We start from the raw sequence: 25,069 nt of genomic DNA, 5'->3' as shown, positions 1-25,069 counted from the left end.
TGATGACTATTAATCTACAATGTTGAAAATGGTAAAAAAAAATTATAAAGAAAAACCCTTGAATGAGTAGGCGTTCTAAAACTTTGACCGGTAGTGTACATGTTACCTCGATTAACCTGTACCCCCGCATATTGGCTCGGTTCCTGTACCCCCTGTATATAGCGTCGTTATGTTATTGTTGCGCTTTTATTTAGTACATATTTTGTTAACCAACAATGCAGAAAAATAAGAGTTAAGGGCTTGCAAGTAAGCATTTCACTTTAAGGTCTACTACTACACCTGTTGTATTCGCTGCATGTGACAAATAAAATTGGATTTGATTATTTATTTCCTACATTTTACACACCATGCTGCTTTTTCCTCCAACAGATGTCACTAGTGTGCAAAGCTGGAGCATGTTTGCACTTTCGTCAACTCTTTGGACCACCATGACCGCATGTGTTAGTCACATAGTGTTCCAACTGCATTTACTGTGGAGGCCACTCTGTCAACAATGCCTGTATGTTAACCTAAACCATTTAGTGAAACCACAAGATAAATCTATTAAAACAGTGGTGTAATGCCTGTAGACTTCCCTATAGAACTAATGGGCACTCCTTTTAGTCAAATGTATTTGTATGTATATTGGGGAAAACTCACCATTAGCTGAATCTAAAATCACAATCTGATTAAGTACATGGTAATTTATTTCCTGGTGTAATTTTTTTTTCTCCACTCACTGTAAAGGTTTTGTGTTGGTAGAAGGTGTTTGTTTTAAGGGTATATTTGTATGTAACATATTGCTTATGTTTTTGTGGTGTCTACCTTGTGTGTGTATAAATATATCGGTGTGTTTATTTACGTACAGTATTTATGTGTATGCTGCTGGTATTGCAAGGCAGTCAGCAGCCTCACAGTGGACTGGAGAGGGGTGGACTACATGAAGATTGGGGCTCACTCAGGACTGGCCTGTTCAAGTAGGGAGGCAGGACCGGGGCTGAGACCACCTTACACTGCTCACCCCCCCACCCACCCACCCATCACACCCCCCACCAGCACCCCTCCTCCACTCCCGACACACTCACACTCTCTCTCCCTTGCCCTGTGCCTGTCTCTCTCCATTCTACCAAGCAGCCAGCCAGACCTCTCTTCTTCTGCCCTGTCGACATCCCACGCCTTTCTCCCTCAGCCTCAGCCGTGGCCGTCTGCCCTCGCCGCCTCTGACGGTCCAAGTCTATCTACAACAAGTTCCCTGGGACTTTTTCAGAAACTTTTTCCTCAATTACTTTTTTCTTTTTTTGCTACCTCCCTTGAGACTCCAGTGCGGGTTGTGCTGTGTGTGATAGGGGCTAGTGTTGCTCTTCGCCCTCGGGGTCTCTGTACGCTGTTGACCGGAGGAGAAGACTACTTGTCACCATGATCAAAGTTCAGCTGCTGCTCTTGCTGGGCCTGGTCGGCCCCTTCTGTGCCGTCGCACACGCAAGTAAGTCAACATCCAGGGCTCGAGCCCTCCTAGCACACCGTGTCCTCTCTGTCCGGTCACTCTGCTCGGCTCTCACACTTACTCACACACACCACACCTCTCTTCTCATACTCACACACCCTTTGTCTGTTTGGCTTGTATCCGGGAGCATCCTGAATTTGAATCTTGGGGCTGCTCTTAGCTCCTTGTCCTTAGTTCAAAAGTTCCACTCTCAAGGAAGAGCTTTGTTTGATGTTGGTTTTATTTTATTCTTCACAGTAGTCTGTCATTTAACATTTGCTCAGCTATGGTATAGGACTCATGTATTCTCCTCTAGGTTGAAGTTAATTTAGCAGTGCATTTATTTCGCTCATCCTGGATGGAAAAAGACCAGCCTTGGCTGAGAGTGTTAATGTAATACAGAGGGCCGACTGGGTGGATCGTCTGTCGATTCTATCCCCCCCCCCAAGCCTTGCAGAGGAGGAAAAGTTTGATTTGGAGACTAGTGGGAATGTGATGTAATGGTGCTAGGTCTTGTGCCTCGTGCACATGAGTTCTTGGCTGCCGGCAGGGAGTGAAAGGAATATCCTTTGGAAGGCTCCCAAATAGTGCTCGGGTCTGACTCGCCAAATATACACACTGTACACGTTTATCGGAAAGCTTACACCTCTCCATCGCTCTCCCTTTCCCACTCTCCCTCGCCAATCCTGGGTTCCAAAGACCTTCCCCATGGGGTGGGAGGGAAGGAGAGGAGGGGGCAGAGACTGAGTGCTGCAGGGCAGGGACGGTTTGCGTGTGGGTATTAATAGAGGGTGGCTCTATATTTTAAGACTGTCATATGGATGGGACCGGGAGAGCGAACACGTGAGGGCTTAACAGTGAGTGCTGCTGCTGCTGCCCCACCCCTACCACATGTTGTTAGACTGCCAGGACCCACCGCCCCGTCCACATTTACCCATCTTTGGCAGGGTATCAAGCTTAACAGGCCCCCTTCACCCCTTATTCTGGCCGCCCCCTGATACTATTCCCCCTACTCCCGGTTGAGAAGTCTAGGGGCGGAGGAAGTTGGTGGGATTTATTTTTAAACGGCAACCTTTACCGACCAGACGTGCCTCTTTCCAACGAAGGCCTGTTTGCAAGAGTGTTAACTCCTCAAGCTTCTCCTCTCTGCTCCATACCCTGACAAAAATAAACAAATATAACAACTTGCACACGTTCCGAACAAAGCCTGTTGATTCTTGACTCCCCTACATTCCTCGCCGACGCCCCTCCCAGCTCATAATGAGCTTTGTCTGAGCCACTCGCCTTTTTAAAAAAACTCCATCCAGCACATCTGGCTGCAGACACGGGTCAATGCTCACTGTCCGTGCCGGCTTGTAAAGTGACTCAAGTGTGTGCTCATTCGCCAACTATGAGGCGTACGATGTAAAATCCACTAAGGAAAAGCATTGCTTACATCGATAAAAAAAAAAAAAAATTGCCATCCAAAATGTAGTTGAAAGGTGTAAGCCTACCTCTGTAAAGCAAAATCTGTGCATTGAGAAAACAAACATATTTTTGAGTCAGCCCAGGCGGAGGCCATTTTAGCTCACGAACGAGATAGCCCCAGACGTAGTTGTAGGGTTGGTGTGGCAGGCACAGACAGAGGGTAATTCAGCCCTGCCATTAGATCAAGGGGGCACTCCCACAACATGGCCGAACCAAGGGTTTGTGTGTCTTCACTGTCAGCATGAACGTCTCTAGCACCTACGCCACCGTGCCAGACACGGAGCGAAGAAGAAAAAGCCCACAGGGCTGCATAGAAACGTATACACCAGTGAACTGAGAATAATTTGATATATTACTAATGTTCCATGATATTTATTGTGGCTCCCTTTAAGTCATCTCAATTCATTTTTGCTGTAATGAATACTTGAGTTTCACGAGATATATTTTTCGCTATACACTCAGTGGCCAGTTTTAGGCACTCATTTAGTACCGGGGTCGAACCCCACTTTGCCTCCAGAATAGCATGAATTCTTAGTGGCGTGGGTTCTACAAGGTGTGGCATTCAAATGTTGCTCGAGACCTAACGTGTGCCAGGAAAACATTCCCCAAAGCATTACACCACTGCCACCAACCTGTACCGCTGACACCAAGCAGGACAGGGCCATGGACTCATGCTGCTTACGCCAAATCAACATGACGCAACAGGAACCAGGATTTGTCGGACCATGCAATGTTCCACAACTCAATTGTCCAGTGCACCGTTGATCGCACCATGCTCAAAGTCGCTTAGGTCACTTGTTTTGCCCATTGTAACGTTCAATCAAACTGTAACTGAATGTCTGCCTGCTTAATAAGCCACGGCCACGTGACTCACTCTGTAGGAGCGAACATTAGTGAATGCGGTATCTAATAAATTGGCCTAATTGGAGTATTTCTGTGATGAATTGATATTTCACAAGTCTGTTATTGATGATTATTGTTTGCCCAATATATTGTTAAAGTACATTTTCATATAGGCTCATCGTGTCAAATAAGTCTTGCGCCATCGGTTGCCTCAGTGATGTTGTCCAGAAGATAAATGTTTAATGGCCTGTATCTCCACTCATGGGAAAATAAACGCGGCCTGTATGTGGACACTATTGTGTCTAAGATAAGAGCCAGTTAGCCAGAGTGGAATATTCTATGGGACATCTCCCACTCAACTCAAAGTGCCAGGCAGCGAGGTGCCGCGCTACATGTTTATGCGTGACTCCTACAGCTAGCGTGGGAGGCTAGCTGTGCTGCATACTGTGATGAGATGGGCAGATACCTCCCTCCCCAACTAAGGAACAACATTCTTGGGCTCCGGGGCCACAGCAGACACACACTCCCTCACAAGTCTGAGATGGGCCCTTCCTGTCTACAGACAGCTTAGCACAGATTTACACACACACACTCTCATATCCACACACAGGGGAGCCTCAGTGGCAGCTGATTGTGATGGTGATGGATGTGTCCTGCTCCCTCCTTCGCTCTCACACTATCTTTCTCTCTCACCCTCTCTTCTCTCTCATGATGCCATTACTGTCCGACAGGCAGGATCTCCACCCCATACGGGCCCCAGCGCTTCTCCTGGCCCTTTGCTGTATTCTCACTTTTCACTCTCGCCCCTTTGCCTGCCTGCCTTGTATGCCCTCCTTCTCTTCAAAGAGCTTGTTTGAGAGAAATTTGAATGTAGGGCGATTGAGAGACTTTTAATGCCCAGCGGTGGTTAAGGGAGCTGATGACACACTCAAACTCAAGCATGCACGCACTCACGCATGCACACATCTGCTCTGAGGTCAGGCTATCATGGGACATTAAATCAGAGACAGACTGGGACTAGGCCCCTGTTCACAAAATAGCTAGAGAGCGAATAAACTGAGTGGGCTGCCGCTGAGCTCTCCCCTCTAAATAAAAAACATACTGTTCCCTTTGGGCTTCCCTCCACCCTTTTACACCACTCTCCTCTTGCAGAGCTACAGCATTCCCAAAACCTTTATCAGGACAACTTAATCCACGGGGTGAGGCGGGGCAGAGAGAAGGGGGAGAGTGGTAGGGATGGAGAGAAGTATGGTGGGAGAGAGATGTCGTGTTCTCTTACTCACTAGCGCGTCTGTATTAGCCAACACAGTGGAAAGGAAATAGTACTTAGAGCTAAATGTGAGCACAGCAGACATAATGAAGCAATTGTTAGTGGTCTGGGGGGGGCATGAATACATATAGCGCAAGGCACTTTGTTTGTTTGGAATGTCTGTGATGATAAATGTTGCAGTTTCAAATGCTTCATGATCCGTAGTAGGAGAACAACTATTTTGTTATATTTAAACCTGCTTGTTTCTAATGAATGCTAGAGCAAATAGGGAACTAAGAATAATGAGAGAGAGAGAGATCTCTATTCAATGTTATTTAACTCGTAAAGCATTCTCTATTACGAATGGTCTCGAACAATCAGGGAAAAGGACGAAGAAATGATGTCAGGTTCTAAGTTTAGACCGATCACTCAGCTTCTTATTTCTGGAGTTGGGAGAAGTTTTGAACTGCACATTCGAAAAGGGCAAAAAGTACTTTCAGGAAAAAGGAGGGATTGCAAAAGAACATGTTGCCAGTTTGCAAGTTAACCATAATTTCAGTCCTTCACTGAAATTGACTTCTGCTTCTTAATTTCGAAGCTGCGCTGTCCAAGCAAAGCTTTCAGTTGTGGTGTGGAGGGGAATATTTCCAACAGGCACAGATAGGACGGGTTGTAGAGCACAACATTAAGGTCTCACTCAGCTTGTACTTTGCGGTCCAACCCTTTGATCAAAGAGGCTATTCTTATTACAAGAAGGTTTCATTCAATTATAGGATAGATGATGGTAGATTTCACTTCAAGCATTGACAACAGCATACCACCCTGCATCCCACTGCTGGCTTGCCCCTGAAGCTAAGCAGGGTTGGTCCCTGGATGGGACACCAGATGCTGCTCGAAGTGGTGTTGAGGGCCAGTAGGAGGCACTCTTTCCCCTGGTCTAAAAAAATATCCGATGCCCTAGGGCAGTAATTGGGGACATTGCCATGTTTAGGGTGCCATCTTTCGGATGGGACATTAAAAGGGTGTCCTGATTCTCTGGTCACTAAAGATCCCATGGCACTTATCGTAGAGGTGTTAACCCCGGTGTCCTGGCTAAATTCCCAATCTGGCCCTCATACCATCATGGACACCTAATCATCCCCAGCTTCCAATTGCCTCATTCATCCCCTCTCCCCTGTAACTATCCCCAGGTCGTTGCTGTAAATGAGAATGTGTTCTCAGTCAACTTAACTGGTAAAATAAGCGTATTTTTAAACAGTCCACTGAACTCAGAGCTTCCTTTACAACTCTTATTGCCATCCAAAAATGGCCTGATGAGAGGATGTTTTGAAGTTGAGATCCATGTTGGTCTTTGGTCTCTCGTAATATCACGAACAACCAATTTCAACACATCCAAGTAATTTGGATCCCGTTATGTTATACACCCAGTTGTTGTTTTACCCTGAATTGTCCATTGCCTCCCCCTCTTTCCTCTCTTAGTGACTATGTTTTAATGGTATGGCCTCATATGCTGACTTCCTGCCATCCCCATCCAGGGGCTGTTATGGCGGAGACTCCATGAACAGGAAATGAGGCAGCGGATGAGGCATGCGAGTGCACAAACACGGCCCAAGACAGGATGGAAAGGGGCAGGGTGGATGGGACTGGGGAGGAGGAGGGAGGACCAACATTTGTTTAGTCATGGGTTGTGGCAGCCATGTTCTTACTGCTACTGATGTGTCAAGCTATGGGCTGGGAGAGAAATAAAAAATGTCAAGGAAGAGCTAATATTTGTTGTTTTTCTTTAGAGTTTTCCCACAATGTCCTTGCAATGAGGGACTAACTGTTCCCTCTTTCCAGCGAATACATTTCAAAACGATTGTGAAATGACAGTGAATTTTTATGGTCATACTCAAAGTAATTCACCTCAGTTGTCATGTATCCAATCACAAGTGGTAGCCCTTCGCTTCTGCGTGTGTGAATATTGTTAATTTGCCTCTAGCAGTCTCTGACCTCTTTGCTGCCCCTCAGGCACACTGGTGACCCCATTAGAAAGGGTGTTGGATACCCCTGCTGCCACCGATATCCTCGAAGGCGCCACCGATGCCCCCACGGCTGAACCCAATGCTGCGGACGATGAGGTCATAACGAAAGCCCCTGCCACCGATAAACCCGTCACTACTCAGGTCGATGAGGCTGCCCCGAATGTGACAGAGGCCGCTCCCACGGAGACCGAGGCCACTGAGGCTGCCGGGCAGGAGGCGGCCACAATGGAGGCCCCTGCTGTTGCCACCATGACCCCGGCGAATCCCGAAGCCACGGCAGCTGCAGAGGCTGATGAGGAGGAGTTGGTGGTGGAGGAGGGTAAGGATAGGAGATGTCAGCTGCAGATGTAGAGATCATGAAGCTGAGAAACCCTGTCAATGCTACAGTCTGTAGGTGCTCCCATTAGGCGGGAATCAAAGAGGGCAAGGATATGTGTAGAGCTCAAGACAAGATGAAATTGCTCTGCCCCCCAGTCTCTAAATTTCTATCCTTGCCTTTTAGTCAATTGTCTCTCTCCCTATTTCCAAAATTGTTTTCCCTTCTCTCAGTTTCCTTCCTGTTTCACCAAACGGGTTGTTGATTCCCTATCAAGGTCAGTCTGGTTGGGTAACTTGGTCTTTGTGTTCCTTCCACAGAGGGCACTGGCTCTGGACAAGTGGTGGGTATTGTGATTGGCGCATTGGTGGCAGTGATCATTGTCATCGCCGTGGTGATCGCCTTGGTGAGGAGAATGGGCAAATACTCGTAAGTTCCTCCAAGGGATACACCCATTGAACTAGAATTGGTCAATTTATTTCTATGAATATATACACACACACACTCATGTGCACATGTACACACTCTGCATGTCCTGTTTGCCTTGTGATCTTAGAGGACTAAGCATGCTGTAGAAGCATGAAGCTACTAGTGTATAAAACTATACTCTCATTTTCACAACTTATACATGTACTTTAAAGGGCTAGTTTGGGATTTTGGCAATTAAGCCCATTATCTACTTTCCCAGAGTCAGATGAATCATTTTTGACCCATTTTTTTCCCCTCTGCATCCAGTATGAGGGAAGTTAGAGGTAGTTTAGCAAGCCAATGCTAACTAGCTATGTGCAAACCCTGAAAGTCTACGGGATCCGTTAGCATCCGTTATACTGGACGCAGAGACATAACATTTGCTATCACAGGAGGTTGGTGGCACCTTAATTGGGGAGGATGGGCTCGTGGTAATGGCTGGAGTGGAATGGTATCAAATGGCTTCCGTGTGTTTGATGCCATTCCAGTTGTGCCATTCCAGCCATTATTATTAGCCGTCCTGCCCTCAGCAGCCTACACTGTTTGCCATCCACGTGTTCATCTGACTCTACTACGGTGAAGTGGGTGCAATGGGCGTTACGAAGCACATGGTTTAATAGATAAGACAACCTGCATCACTTGTCAACCATATTTGGTCCTCTGAACATAACACATTTGAATCATAGATTCAAATAGAAGTGTCTGTATTCCTTTAAAAAATATGTTTTGGCCTCCCGAGTGGCGCAGTGGTCTAAGGCACTGCAGTGTTAGCTGTGCCACTAGAGATTCTGAGTTCCGAGTCCAGGCTGTCGCAGCCAGCTGGTAATTTTTAAAATGTATCTATAGATGTTTTAAATGGGAACAAGAAGCGTCTTCCAATATTGGACACGACAGCTGCTGTACTCCTTACCAAACCGCACACCTTTTCCTCTGAACATATTGTTATGTTTGGGGATGTGCTTGCCTGCTAACAGGGAACATTTTTTTTATGCCATAGGGCTGCTGCTAAGAAAAAAGCTGCCACAAAAGAGAGCATCTTGGTTTCTGTCATTTTCTCTTTGATTGTTTTCCCAGTTAATCATCTTAACCCCGTGACTCTCTGTGGTCCAAAGTCACAGACACAAAACAAATGATGCGTCTCATATTGAACCCTATTCCTTTTTTAGGGACCTGGTCAAAAGTAGTGCTCCATAAAGGAGAATGCCATTTAGGATGCACCCTTTGTCTGTCCATCGCCGATCGACAGGCTGTTGGTTGCTACTGCTCTCTGAGACATCCACTCATGGGCCAATGAGCCATCAGGCATTGTTCATTCAGTGAAACAAGTGGCTTTATTTGCACTTCAATTTCAGTCAAAGGGCTCATGTATGGACTTAGTGGGTCCATTGACAAATGGTTTCCCAGCTGTTTGGCTTTACATCAGTTCTGATTGATTAGGCTGGCTGTCTAGGTTTCAGGATAACACACAGATTTGTTGTTGGTCCGTTTTGAATCACTTTTGTTTTTTATTGTACCAACTTGACCTAAACTGTGTGAACTGAGTACAATGTATTAAATAAATACCATTATGTTAAGCACGTTTCTCTTTTAAACCATTCAAAACTAACTATATCCTTATACTTCCCGAATGGCTGTAGTGCCCATAACTAAGATAGCATGCAGCATATGAGTGACTGGAATTAATTCAGTTACAATCACCCATGCTTTTATTTCCTCATTTTGGGGTCATCCCCCCCCCCCCTCTACGAATTATCACATTTCATAAAACATTTACTAAAAGTAATGTTCTCCATGTGCTGTGGTATCGTTAAAATCATAAACCAAGCAGCTTTTTAGATCTCATTTAGCCAAACCATTTTTTCAATCATCTGAAATGTATGAGCCGTGAGCAGATTTTGTTGTGTGTTGGCCTGTGTGTTTTACTCTCTCATTCTCTTCATCCCTCAGCCCCTGAGGAGAAAGGCTGCAAGACAGGAAGTCCCAAAAAAGTTCTCGCAATTCTGAACTGCTGAACTACGTAATTTCCTGTCATTAAACAAGCATGCTACCAGCACGAACCTAACCAAGATCTTGTACTGTTGCCAAAAGGAGGGGGAGGTGTGGGGGGGAGAAGAATGTTTCTCCCCCAACCCCCAGACAGAGCCATTGATATCAATGGTCCTGCCCAACCACACAGCAACCCTCCACGCTAATATCCAAACAGGGGGGTGACCCACCCCCCCACTGACATCCATAGTGACCCACAGGAAGTCAGTGAATTTCAGGATTTTTTGTAAAAAGAAAGGAAGTAAGGGATTATTTAACTTGTAGTAGAAAATGCTCTCTCTTATGCAGTGGTGTGTACATTAATTCCAATTTGCATTTGAGTTGAAGACGACCTAGAAACACGACACAAAATAAACAGAAAATTAAAATAAAAAGTTGACTACAGAGGGGGGAAATGGCGGAAGAGAATGTGGTGAATTTAATAGGGTGTATATACCATGAAAAGGGACTACAGTTATTTCTTGATCATATGTTGCAGTTGCTCACTATAGCATTGAGTTAATGGGACATTGGAAAGCAGCCAAAAACATCCACATAGTACATAGTATCTCACCTTAACACCTAGCCAATGAGTCCCTACCTACCAAAATGTTCAACAACTATATGAAGCACTGTATGCAGAAGTTGTTTCGACATTGTGCTCATGTTCTGAGGGTTAGCAAGGGGCTAATGAAAAGACGCCTCATTTGCAAGTGTAACGTGACATTCTGCCAGCTTTAACACTGACATAAAAACCTAATACACATCTGTGAAATTTTGCAGAAGGGTTTGTGCCACTGTCTCTGGTATTCCCTGGATAGTTTGGAGATTTTACTTTTAAAGTGCATTAATGTGAATGGACTGTACTTTAACTGTCACCCATTCCATTAGGACAGCTTTGACGACTTCAGGTTTTCACAAAATCATGTGTTCCGTATACAGGTAGAAGTCATCAGCCCCCATTCTGCTAGCATTGTCCTTTACAATGTATTCTCTGTACTTCTGCTTACTTTAGTTTGGATAGAGTATACCAAGCAAGCACACACAATCTTTAAATACAGGTTCCCCCCTGAATGCATGCAAAGGATGTTTAGACTTTCATGGTTGCACCCAGTTTTAGGCACATTTTCTTCATAATCGTTAGTGGACATTGAATCATTTTTACACCCATTAGTCTCAGCTTAGCTCCGCTTGCTTTAAGAACTCTGTTAATAAGTGCACTGAATGAGTGATGACAATTGTTTAATGGATCCGCTTTAGACACTGCAATCGTTTGCAACGATGTTTGTTTTCTGCTTTTGCTCCATATTATCAAATCTAGGTCTTTCATTTTATTGTCAGATTTGTCCTTTTATTTAATTGCAGTGTTTTTGTTCATACTGTTTCAATAAACAAGTGAAAACACTCCAAAATACACACTGGCTTGAGACATGTTTTTATTTGTGTGTGTTGGTAGAATTCAGATGTTGTATTGTCTTTGTTGCTCATCAAATCACGTTTTCATGACACTGTCTAAAGTCAGATTCCCTAAGTAATTTTCCCAAAAATCTCAAGCCAACCAAGAGGTGCTGACACAGGAAGTAATTCATTATCTCATGACACTGCTTTTTACACAACTTTCCCCACAATCTTTAGTGTAAAATTAGCACACACCACTACCCAGCATGCACTGGGGTAGAAGTCAGTGGCGAAAGCTGATTGCTCCAATACACAATTTCAACACCCCTCCACTGAAACAAGACAAACTACGGACAAATGCGGTCCTGTATGGACTGGTGAGTCCGTTAGCTCTCTCCGGCTGGGGTGTTTCTCTGACAGTTACGTGTGTATTTTTTTATGTTGTGGAGTTTTTCGTACGGCACTGTTAACCTGGAGCAGCTCTCCAACAGTGAGCTGTTAGGCACACAGAGCTGGCCTGTGTCTTGCTCTCTCCTCCATGTGGTTTTAGGCAGCGTCCCAAAATCCACTGCCCTAGACGCCCCCCAATCTGCCAGCTTCATCCCCCTTTAGCTCTGCTCTCTCCCTCCACACAGGGAACAATGGAGTCTTTTGAGAGGAAGAAGATGGAGAGGCTATGGGCCGTTGTGACGCTCACCCAGCTCTGGTCTCCTGTCATTACACAGCCTGCATGGACTCCCCACCCACCCCACAGGAGGTGCTAGGGCAAACTCTGTACATTGACCCAGGGTGGAGTCACTTCCTCCATGCACATGCAGATGTACACAACACAACTGTATACATTATTATTTACAGGTACATACGGTACACATGAATGCACGCATGCAAGACTACAAGCATCACCTCCACACTGATGCAGAAGCCCGGATAGGCACACAGCCACACTCAGGCTGCCCAACTCTCACAAATTGGTATTTTGACCAATCAGATCCGCTCTGAAAAAGATCTGATGTGATTGGTTAAAAAAAATGAATTAGGCTGCCTGTGTAAACACAGCTTCAGTCTTGTCTGTCTGCACACACATTCACAGACTGCAGCTACCCACACACACAAACAACTCCCTGCCTCACGTGTACAATACCTCCCTCATAAGCTCCCACTTGTGCAGTGTGCAGGCGTAAACATGAGCTTGGTGTGTGTGAAATAAATCCTTGTGCCGGTGTCCTCCTGCCTGGGTTTTTATGGCTGCTTCCCCCAGCCTCCCTGCGCACACGTACACACCCCTGTCCTGCTCAAGAGGTGACGGGCTGTTTCATAGGCCTGTCCACTCAGGAAGGCCGAGCAGAGGGAAAACGCGCAGCACTACAGTAACTCAGGCAAGCAGACAAATTCCAAATAGAAAGTCCTAAGAGATCTTGTGTAGGTCATGTCCATGGAAAATGACCAATGAGTGCCAACATGTGAAGTTCATAGGAACATGTCAAATGAAAGCTAAGAGTCTAGATTTTTTTTAAATGAAGGCATCAACATTTTCAACCATTTTCCACCCCCAAAAAATTGGAATAAGCAACGGCTTTGATTTCTGGTCAAACCGATGAAAAAGTCTTAAAAAGTACATCAAATCAGTCAAATAAAGACCTCTGCCAACTGACATCAATACTTCTATATAGTTTGAGAAAATGTTCTGCCTTCTGTAAGTTAAAAGAAACATTGCCTTGTGCCTTGGAATTCCATTACCAAAAACCCACATTCTTAACATATTTTCTCATTTCTCTCCCTCATGAGGGGAGGATAATAAAAGTTCACAGAAGTAACAAGTAAAGGTAGACCAATCAATTCGTTTGTGTTTTTACTGATATCAATTTTGTTAAGTGATTAAAACTCGAAATTAAAATCTAACAGAATTTCTGCAATTGAATTGGCTACAATGGTAAATCATAGTAGTCACAAATTTGGGTTCACAAGTTTGGACAGCACAGGAGAGCACAGTACAATAATCTACTGTACTATACTGGGCTGTACTTTTAAAACTTGAAACATCAACGTCTATGCTTGGTTCAGAGTTGATCTTGTTTTGGGTGCAGAGCTCATTAAAATAACACCTAGTGTGTAGAATAATGCCCCAAAATCCAAAGGATGGTATTGCATATTCTTACCTCTGTCTAGCTATTTAGGATACATCACATGAAGAGAATGACATTCACATCCATAATTTCTGTGTAGTACAGATCAGCGAATCATGATGAAATTCCATTACTGCAATTCCATTACTGGGTGTAAATCCACTTCACTTACTGTAGTTTAATAAACAGAGTAGAGTCAATGTGTCATGTTATCGCTGGCACCCCATTCTGTCTGCAGACATCGTTGAATCTCAATTCAGAACAAATATTTGGCAATTGTGGACACCAAAAAAATAGGGAGATTTGACCAAAATTCTGTTAACAAACTTTGCATTCGCACAGTTCTTCCAGTAAATGTGCTTTTGTTAAACTGTAAAAAGTAGTTGTTGTACATAAAATGATATGGTTTGTTAAACTTTGAAATGAATGGCATACATTTTAAGTGAAAAGAGCCACTCCATGAAAATGCCTTGTAGCAAAACAATACTTGTAACCTAGTTTATCCAGAACCCACTACACAGACGTGAGTTAATTTGTGACTGGAAATGTGATATTATTATATGCCGGGATTTAATCCGATTGGGCGTTATCGACAATGTCCCTTTTAAAGACAATGTTCCTGTGATCGCAGAGACCACATTCACGGTGAACGCTGTGTAAGTCAGCTCAATCAGAAATGATTTAAATGTCAAATGTTCTACACTACGGGTTAAATTCCAATTCTGTCAATAATGCTAGAACATGCGTACATGAATGTTTGCAATTTAGCTAGTCCAGCATCAACTACACACGTCAGATGAATTTGAGGTAAACTGAAGAAAAACAGGCCACAAACGGTACATTCGGGAAGTATTCAGACCCCTTAACTTTTTCCAAATGTTGTTACTATACAGCCTCATCTACAGACAATACCCCATAATGACAACGCAAAACGTTTTTTTGAAAATTTTGCAAATGTATTATGAATAAAGAATAGATACATTATTGAAACAAATATTCAGACTCAAAATTGAGCTCCGGTGCATCCTGTTTCCATTGATCATCCTTGAGATGTTTCTACAACTTGATTGGATTCCACCTGGGGTAAAATCAATTGATTGGACATGATTTGGAAAGCACACACCGGTCTATATAAAAGGTTCCACAGTTTGCAGTGCATGTCAGAGCAAAAACCAAGCAATGAGTTCGAAGGAATTGCCTGTAGAGCCCCGAGACAGGATTGTGTCGAGGCACAGATCTGGGGCAGAGTACCAAAACATTTCTGCAGCATTGAAGGCCCCGAAGAACACAGTGGTCTCCATCATTCTTAAATGAAAGAAGTTTGGAACCACCAAGACTCTTCCTAGAGCTGGCCGCCTGGCAAAACTGAGCAACTGGGGGAGAAGGGCATTGGTCAGAGAGGTGACCAAAAACCTGATGGTCACTCTGACAGAGATCCATAGTTCCTCTGTGGAGATGGGAGAACCTTCCAGAAAGACAACCATCTCTGCAGCACTCCACCAATCAGGCCTTTATGGTAGAGTGGCCAGACGAAAGCCACTCCTCTGTAAAAGGCACGACAGCCCGCTTGAAGTTTTCCAAAAGGCACCTAAAGGATTCAGACCATGAGAAAAAAGATGATCTGGTCTGATGAAACCGAGATTGAACTCTTTGGCCTGAATGCCAAGAGTCACGTCTCAAGGAAACCTGGAACCATCCCTACGGTGAAGCATGGTGGTGGCAGCATCATGCTGTGGGGATGTTTTTCAGCGGCATGGACTGGGAGACTAGTCAGGATCGAGAGAAAGATGAACAGAGTACAGAGTGATCCTTGGTGAAGAGCGCTCTGGAGCGCTCAGGACCTCAGACAGGGGCGAAGGTTCACCTTCCAACACGACAATGACCCAAAGCACACAGCCAAGACAACGCGGGAGTGGCTTTGGGACAAGTCTCTGAATGTCCTTGTGTGGCCCAGACAGAGCCCGGACTTGAACCCGATCAAACATCTCTGGAGAGACCTGAAAATAGCTGAGAAAATAGCTGTGATTTTAGAATAAGACTGCAATGTTGCAAAATGTGGAAAGTGTCAAGGGGTCTGAATAGTTTCAGAATGCATTGTACATGAATAAAGTCATTTTCATTTCACAATCCTCTCACCACAAGCTTGGTTATCATATTTTCAAGATATTGCTAGTCTAGAGTAGTCAGTCGCTGTCATATACAAAGCTTCCCACTGGGCACAGAAGTCTATTGCACATTGAAATTACGTGGAGGTTACGAGGTAACCCCAAACTGGGGTACGTGCAATAAAAATGTGATTCACATTTTTTGAAATAATAATCATCTTCACATTTTCAAACAGTCCATTTATATTTTCCAATGGGGCTGAGGTTCTTTTCTCGCCTGAGTAGCCTCGTTTCACTTCCAAAAATATAATTAAACCATCTAGTGTTCACCGAAATAACAACAATGTCAAATACAGGTAGCCTAGTCAAATAATTAACATCCAATCACATTAACCGTTACTCTCTCACGGGAATTCCACTAATGGTCCATATGTAGCCAAACGTAAGCCACAGGAGATTTTTGAGTGAGAATTAAGATGACTTTCGAGTAGTAAGACATGTATCAAAGCAACAGACGACATTCAACTTCCGGCGCCGACAGAGATGGCCGCCTTGCTTCGCGTTCCTAGGAAACTATGCAGTGTTTTGTTTTTTTACGTGTTATTTCTTACATTAGTACCCCAGGTCATCTTAGGTTTCATTACATACAGTCGAGAAGAACTACTGAATATAAGATCAGCGTCAACTCACCATCAGTACGACCAAGAATATGTTTTTCGCGACGCGGATCCTGTGTTCTGCCTTTCACCCAGGACAACGGAGTGGATCCCATGCAGCGACCCAAAAAAACGACTCCGAAAAAGAGGGAAACGAGGTGGTCTTCTGGTCAGACTCCGGAGACGGGCACATCGTGCACCACTCCCTAGCATCCTTCTCGCCAATGTCCAGTCTCTTGATAACAAGGTTGATGAAATCTGAGCAAATGTAGCATTCCAGAGGGACATCAGAGACTGTAACGTTCTTTGCTTCACGGAAACATGGCTCACTGGAGAGACGCTATCGGGGGCGGTGCAGCCAGCGGGTTTCTCCACGCATCGCGCCGACAGAAACAAACATCTTTCTGGTAAGAAGAGGGGCGGGGGCGTATGTCTTATGACTAACGAGACATGGTGTGATGAAAGAAACATACAGGAACTCAAATCCTTCTGTTCACCTGATTTAGAATTCCACTCAATCAAATGGAGACCGCATTATCTACCAAGAGAATTCTCTTCGATTATAATCACAGCCGTATATATCCCCCCCAAGCAGACACATCGATGGCTCTGAACAAACTTTATTTGACTCTTTGCAAACTGGAATCCATTTATCCGGAGGCTGCATTCATTGTTGCTGGGGATTTTAACAAGGCTAATCTGAAAACAAGACTCCCAAAATTTTATCAGCATATCGATTGCGCAACCAGGGGTGGAAAAACCTTGGATCATTGTTACTCTAACTTCCGCGACGCATATAAGGCCCTGCCCCGCCCTCCTTTCGGAAAAGCTGACCACGACTCCATTTTGTTGATCCCTGCCTACAGACAGAAACTAAAACAAGAGGCTCCCACGCTGAGGTCTGTCCAACGCTGGTCCGACCAAGCTGACTCCACACTCCAAGAATGCTTCCATCACGTGGACTGGGACATGTTTTGTATTGCGTCAGATAACAATGACGAATACGCTGATTCGGTGTGTGAGTTCATTAGAACGTGCGTTGAAGATGTCATTCCCATAGCAACGATTAAAACATTCCCTAACCAGAAACCGTGGATTGATGGCAGCATTCGCGTGAAACTGAAAGCGCAAACCACTGCTTTTAATCAGGGCAAGGTGACTGGTAACATGACCGAATACAAACAGTGCAGCTATTCCCTCCGCAAGGCTATCAAACAAGCTAAGCGTCAGTACAGAGACAAAGTAGAATCTCAATTCAACGGCTCAGACACAAGAGGCATGTGGCAGGGTCTACAGTCAATCATGCTTCAAGAGGGCCACCATTGTTCCTGTTCCCAAGAAAGCTAAGGTAACTGAGCTAAACGACTACCGCCCCGTAGCACTCACTTCCGTCATCATGAAGTGCTTTGAGAGACTAGTCAAGGACCATATCACCTCCACCCTACCCGACACCCTAGACCCACTCCAATTTGCTTACCGCCCAAATAGGTCCACAGACGATGCAATCTCAACCACACTGCACACTGCCCTAACCCATCTGGACAAGAGGAATACCTCTGTGAGAATGCTGTTCATCGACTACAGCTCGGCATTCAACACCATAGTACCCTCCAAACTCGTCATCAAGCTCGAGACCCTGGGTCTCGACCCCGCCCTGTGCAACTGGGTACTGGACTTCCTGACGGGCCGCCCCCAGGTGGTGAGGGTAGGCAACAACATCTCCACCCCGCTGATCCTCAACGCTGGGGTCCCCACAAGGGTGCGTTCTGAGCCCTCTCCTGTACTCCCTGTTCACCCACGACTGCGTGGCCACGCACGCCTCCAACTCAATCATCAAGTTTGCGGACGACACAACAGTGGTAGGCTTGATTACCAACAACGACAAGACGGCCTACAGGGAGGAGGTGAGGGCCCTCGGAGTGTGGTGTCAGGAAAATAACATCACACTCAACGTCAACAAAACTAAGGAGATGATTGTGGACTTCAGGAAACAGCAGAGGGAACACCCCCCTATCCACATCGATGGAACAGTAGTGGAAATGGTAGCAAGTTTTAAGTTCCTCGGCATACACATCACAGACAAACTGAATTGGTCCACTCACACAGACAGCATCGTGAAGAAGGCGCAGCAGCGCCTCTTCAACCTCAGGAGGCTGAAGAAATTTGGTTTGTCACCAAAAGCACTCACAAACTTCTACAGATGCACAATCGAGAGCATCCTGGCGGGCTGTATCACCGCCTGGTACGGCAACTGCTCCGCCCACAACCGTAAGGCTCTCCAGAGGGTAGTGAGGTCTGCACAACGCATCACCGGGGGCAAACTACCTGCCCTCCAGGACACCTACACCACCCGATGTCACAGGAAGGCCATAAAGATCATCAAGGACATCAACCACCCGAGCCACTGCCTGTTCACCCCGCTATCATCCAGAAGGCGAGGTCAGTACAGGTGCATCAAAGCTGGGACCGAGAGACTGAAAAACAGCTTCTATCTCAAGGCCATCAGACTGTTAAACAGCCACCACTAACATTGAGTGGCTGCTGCCAACACACTGACACTGACACTGACTCAACTAGAGCCACTTTAATAATGGGAATTGATGGGAAATTATGTAAATATATCACTAGCCACTTTAAAGAATGCTACCTTATATAATGTTACTTACCCTACATTATTCATCTCAGAAGCATACGTATATACTGTACTCTATATCATCGACTGCATCCTTATGTAATACATGTATCACTAGCCACTTTAACTATGCCACTTTGTTTACATACTCACCTCATGTATATACTGTACTCGATACCATCTACTGTATCCTGCCTATGCTGCTCTGTACCATCACTCATTCATATATCCTTATGTACATATTATTTATCCCCTTACACTGTGTATAAGACAGTAGTTTTGGAATTGTTAGTTAGATTACTTGTTGGTTATTACTGCATTGTCGGAACTAGAAGCACAAGCATTTCGCTACACTCGCATTAACATCTGCTAACCATGTGTATGTGACAATTTATTTGACATTAATAAGTTGGGTCTTATATGGTGAGCTACCGAGTGGCTAGGACAAATAAGCCCCATACTATTGTGGAGGACTTAATTCTTCCTGCTGCAGCAGATAGGGCTGGGACAATGCTGGGGGGAAAAGGCCCCAAAAAACTATACAGACAATGTCTTCATCAAACAACACTGTTTCACGATGCATCAGTGACATGGCAGGAGATGTTTTGAAACACTTACTGCTTCGCATACAAGCCAGGGAATTCTATGCGTTACAGCTGGATCAGTCAACAGACTGGCACAGCCTGGCACTGCTCCTGGAAAATGTCTGTTACTTTTATGGGGGGCTCAATTAAGGAAGACATCCTCTTCTGCAAACCACTGGAAATCAGGACAACAGGAGAGGATATTGTTAAAGTACTGGATAGCTTGGTGACATCCAATGGACTTTGGTGGTCAAGATGTGTTGGTATCTGTACGGATGGCACAAAAGCCATGACAAGGAGACACAGTGTAGTGATAACGCGTGTGTGCACGTGCAAACAGTTGCTACCGACACCACTTGGGTACACTGCAGCATCAACCTAGAGGCTCTTGCTGCCAAAGCAATGCCTGACAGCCTGGCTAGCATGGCTAGTATTATAATTATAATCCCAAGTCCTCACAAATTCTGGTTCCTATGGCTTCCACGAGATGTCAGTCTTTAGAAAGAGTTTCAGGCTGGTTTTTGGAAAAATGACCCGGAAATTGTAGTTTCTCTAGGTGGCTCCCATTTTGGCTGTAGTGGAGGAAAGCACGTGGAGGAAAGCTTGTTCTTTTGCCGTAAAGCCTTTTTGAAATCTGACACGGCGGCTGGATTAACAAGAAGTTAAGATTTATTTTGATGTATAACACATATATTTTCAAGAATGTTAAATATTGGAATACTCTGCAATTTCACTGGATGTTGGCCAGGTGGGATGCTACCGTCCCACGTACCCTTAAGAAGTTAAAGCAAGGCCCCTGAACTTTGTATTTCTGCACTATGCAATATGGGCAGCGACCATGTAACGCTTTTACAACATAGTGTATAACAAGTGCGCTGGTTATCAAGGGGCAAAGTATTGACACGTTTTTTTAATTGAGAGACGAGGTTACAGTTTTCACTGACCATAATTTTTCACTTGTCTGACCGCATGATGACGAGTTTCTCACATTACTGGCCAATCTGGGTGATGTATTTTCCTCTCCTGACTGATCTGAATCTAGGATTACAGGGACTCTCCGCAACTAGATACAATGTGCGGGACAAAATTGAGGCTATTATTAAGAAGTTGGACCTTTTCTCTGTCTGCAATAACAAGGACAACACACAAGTCTTTCCATCATTGTATGGTTTTTTGTGTGCAAACTAACTCAAGCTTACAGACAATGTCAAATGTGATATAGCGAAGCACCTGAGTGAGTTGGGTGCGCAATTACGCAGGTACTTTCCTGAAATGGATGACACAAACAACTGGATTCGTTATCCCTTTCATGCCCTGCCTCCAGTCCACTTAACGATATCTGAACAAGAGAGCCTCATCGAAATTGCAACAAGCGTTTGGTGAAAATTGAATTTAATCAGAAGCCATTGCCAGATTTCTGGATTGGGCTGCGCTCAGAGTATCCTGCTTTGGGAAATAGCGCTGTTAAGACACTGATGCCCTTTGCAACCACATACCTATGTGAGAGTGGATTCTCGGCCCTCACTAGCAAGAAAACGAAATACAGGCACAGACTGTGTGTGGAAAATGATTTAAGACTGAGACTCTCCAATACAACCCAATGAGGGTTGTTTATGAGTTATACCATTATAACCTTCTTCCTTGTATGATTATCAAATCGGTGCACTCTGTGTTATGATCTAAACCCTTGACAGTATGTATGATCTTTATGATTTTGTTTTCATGGAGGACTTATTGGGCTCATTGATTTGAAAAATAAATCATGGCTCATGGAATGGCATGCTTTGAGCACTACTGAAAAGTGCTATTTACATGTGAACAATGAATGCCATATGGAATTTGCTATAGGCCTATTGGTTTACCTTTTTGTTGGTGACGCTTTGATATCTTGATAATATACAGCTGTTTAAAGGGCAAATCCATAGATATAAAATATATTTTGATTTGTTTAACACTTTTTTGGTTACTACATGATTCCACGTGTGCTATTTCAAAGTATACAGTACCAGTCAAAAGTTTGGACACACCTACTCATTCAAGGGGTTTTCTTTATCTTTACTATTTTCTACAGTATGAAATGACACATATGGAATCATATAGTAACCAAAGTTTTAAACAAATCAAAATATATTTTAGATGCTTCAAAGTAGCCAACCTTCGTCTTGATGACAGCTTTGCACACTCTTGGCATTCTCTCAACCAGCTTATGAGGAATGCTTTTCCAACAGACTTAAAATGAGTTCCCACATATACTTGTTGGCTGCTTTTCCTTCACTCTGAGGTCCAACTCATCCCAAACCACCTCAATTGGGATGAGGTCGGGTGATTGTGGAGGCACAGTGATTGGAACCAAAAATCTCAAGAGAGAGAGAAAGCCAAGAGAGAAAGCCAAGAGTGTGCAAAGCTGTCAGGGCAAAAGGTGGCTACTTTGAAGAATATAAAATATACAACATTTTGGTTACTACATGGTTCAATATGTGTTATGTCATAGTTCTGATGACTTCACTATTACTCTACAAACACACACACACATTTGAAGTCAGAAGTTTACATACACCTTAGCCAAATACACTGCTCAAAAAAATAAAGGGAACACTTAAACACAATGTAACTCCAAGTCAATCACACTTCTGTGAAATCAAACTGTCCACTTAGGAAGCAACACTGATTGACAATCAATTTCACATGCTGTTGTGCAAATGGAATAGACAACAGGTGGAAATTATAGGCAATTAGCAAGACACCCCCAATAAAGGAGTGGTTCTGCAGGAGGTAACCACAGACCACTTCTCAGTTCCTATGCTTCCTGGCTGATGTTTTGGTCACTTGAATGCTGGCGGTGCTTTCACTCTAGTGGTAGCACGAGACGGAGTCTACAACCCACACAAGTGGCTCAGGTAGTGCAGCTCATCCAGGATGGCACATCAATGTGAGCTGTGGCAAGAAGGTTTGCTGTGTCTGTCAGCGTAGTGTCCAGAGCATGGAGGCGCTACCAGGAGACAGGCCAGTACATCAGGAGACGTGGAGGAGGCCGTAGGAGGGCAACAACCCAGCAGCAGGACCGCTACCTCCGCCTTTGTGCAAGGAGGAGTAGGAGGAGCACTGCCAGAGCCCTGCAAAATGACCTCCAGCAGGCCACAAATGTGCATGTGTCTGCTCAAACGGTCAGAAATAGACTCCATGAGGGTGGTATGAGGGCCCGACGTCCACAGGTGGGGGTTGTGCTTACAGACCAACACCGTGCAGGACGTTTGGCATTTGCCAGAGAACACCAAGATTGGCAAATTCGCCACTGGCGCCCTGTGCTCTTCACAGATGAAAGCAGGTTCACACTGGGCACATGTGACAGAGTCTGGAGACGCTGTGGAGAACGTTCTGCTGCCTGCAACATCCTCCAGCATGACCGGTTTGGCGGTGGGTCAGTCATGGTGTGGGGTGGCATTTCTTTGGGGGGCCATACAGCCCTCCATGTGCTCGCCAGAGGTAGCCTGACTGCCATTAGGTACCGAGATGAGATCCTCAGACCCCTTGTGGGACCATATGCTGGTGCGGTTGGCCCTGGGTTCCTCTTAATGCAAGACAATGCTAAACCTCATGTGGCTGGAGTGTGTCAGCAGTTCCTGCAAGAGGAAGGCATTGATGCTATGGACTGGCCCGCCTGTTCCCCAGACCTGAATCCAATTGAGCACATCTGGGACATCATGTCTCGCTCCATCCACCAATGCCACGTTGCACCACAGACTGTCCAGGAGTTGGCGGATGCTGTAGTCCAGGTCTGGGACGAGATCCCTCAGGAGACCATCCGCCACCTCATCAGGAGCATGACAAGGAGTTGTCATACAGGCACATGGAGGCCACACACACACACACACACACACACACACACACACACACACACACACACACACACACACACACACACACACACACACACACACACAACTGAGCCTCATTTTGACTTGTTTTAAGGACATTACAACAAAGTTGGATCAGCCTGTAGTGTGGTTTTCCACTTTAATTTTGAGTGTGACTCAAAGCATTTATTGAAGTTGGATAATCTATGAATGCCGACAGAAGTCGCACCATTGGAAGACAGCTTGGACTGTCGCATACAAAAGCCTATTCCTGCTCTTTTCCCGCGATCCATCAAACACATTTGGTGTGTCATCATAGTGGTCTCTGACTTGTGATCAGACTCGCTCAGGTGGAACAAACTTTTTTTCAATGCTGATTTGAATGTCATTGAGAAAACAGAAGTGTCAAAGATTTGTTTTCACAAACCCTTTCTGAATTTAAAAGTAATCCTCAATGTAATCTAGTTTTTCAAACGTATTTGTAATCTGATTACAATATTTTTGTTGGTAACGTAACGGATTACAATTTTATTTTTATTTTTATCCCTAACATGTAACGGATTACATGTCATCATTTCTCCCCAACTCTGCCAATTGGCTTGTATTTGGCACACGTGGTTAGGCCCTAAAGTTTAAGCTTATGCACTAATGCCAGATCAAAATAATGAAAGTAAAACCTCAATGTAACCTATTGACATGAATTGCACAATAATTATAGTCATGGATTTTTAATGCACTGTTTTCTCTTCATTCAACCTGCCCGTATCCCACCCTCTCTTCATCCATCCAATATTTAATGACCCTAAACCTGCCCCACAGATATAACCGCAGGGACTGCGTGTTATGAGTCAACCCGCACATCACTAGTGTTGGAGAAGTGACCGGGAGAGCACTGCATATAAAAATGTGTGTCTTGTGTTAAGGGAACTAGGACCATGGGAGAATAAGTCAAATTTATGGTAGAAAAGACAAGTGTCGTCTGAGGGTGTCTGCGACAATTTAAAAAAAACAAAGGGTGTCCACAACCCTCCTTTGCAACCAATGCACAGGAATTTTTGTCTGCTCTGTCGTCACTTTTGTCTGCAACCAATCCGGAATATATTTGTATTTTCTACCATGAATCGGGCATTAGGCGTCCAGGACAGGTGGTATTTGTGTGTTTGTATGTTTTTGTGCATGTGTACATGTGTGCACGCACACGTACTTGTGGGCGAGTCCTTTGGCTGCACATCTGGTGTGCTGGGATATATAGAAGTGTTTTTCTGTTCCAACGGCATGACTGTACTTTCCTGAGAGGCACAGCTTTGTGCCTGGCAGCTGGGAACATGCATTACGTTCGTGTGACACTCGGTGTCTGTAAGAGACACATAATATTGTTCTGGCCAAAACACTGTGCATTGATGGGGCCCAGATTCACAACGGCATTACAGGGTCCTCCGTCCCCCACACTTCAGTGGCCATGGTGCACATGTCATTGGCACAAGCTTGTGTCTGTCTGCCTTGACAGGATACTTTCCCATGCATTTAAATCAGTTGCACTATTCTGCCCAGTTTTACTGATTTCTTCCAACCATAGCTCTGTTTAAATCACCTTTGATCAGACTGTAGATCTGTGAGTGTATTTTAAAATTGTGTGAACTTTGTTTTCAGGTCCCGTCTTCCTACTGCTGTAGAGGAGTAGCATGTTAACCTTAAAGTAGTAGTGTGCAAAAGTAGTCCTCGTTTTGGCAGATGGCCACATTTATCGTATGGTTAACCCGTTTCTCAGAAGTCACAAAAGATGCCATGCATGCACTGGACATGTGGTGGAAACATTTGGCACACATGATAACTGAATATGAACTCGACAAGTCAAGGGAGGTT

General features: G+C 44.7%; 1 protein-coding gene across 1 annotated transcript; it reads left to right on the top strand.

The window, feature by feature from the left end:
* The first annotated feature begins 1,037 nt into the window (after positions 1-1,037).
* LOC110491830 (cytochrome c1) lies at positions 1,038-11,270 on the top strand. Its single transcript, XM_021565621.2, has 4 exons — positions 1,038-1,462; positions 7,032-7,364; positions 7,682-7,790; positions 9,777-11,270. Exons 1-4 carry the CDS (start codon positions 1,396-1,398, stop codon positions 9,781-9,783), a joined length of 516 nt encoding a protein of 171 aa, XP_021421296.2. The 5' UTR covers positions 1,038-1,395; the 3' UTR covers positions 9,784-11,270.
* The last annotated feature ends 13,799 nt before the right edge of the window (positions 11,271-25,069 follow it).

This window comes from Oncorhynchus mykiss, chromosome 16, assembly GCF_013265735.2.
Source record: "Oncorhynchus mykiss isolate Arlee chromosome 16, USDA_OmykA_1.1, whole genome shotgun sequence".
Classification (NCBI taxonomy): domain Eukaryota; kingdom Metazoa; phylum Chordata; class Actinopteri; order Salmoniformes; family Salmonidae; genus Oncorhynchus; species Oncorhynchus mykiss.
The sequence above is the reverse complement of the archived record's forward strand: the minus strand, read 5'-3'. Positions and strand labels throughout refer to the sequence as shown.

Bases quoted from the DNA above. Each gene is read 5' to 3' on its own strand.
- LOC110491830 (XM_021565621.2), top strand. From the start codon at position 1,396: ATGATCAAAGTTCAGCTGCTGCTCTTGCTGGGCCTGGTCGGCCCCTTC. The intron at 1,463-7,031 runs GTAAGTCAACAT...GCTGCCCCTCAG, and splicing joins CTGTGCCGTCGCACACGCAA to GCACACTGGTGACCCCATTA. The intron at 7,365-7,681 runs GTAAGGATAGGA...TTCCTTCCACAG, and splicing joins GGAGTTGGTGGTGGAGGAGG to AGGGCACTGGCTCTGGACAA.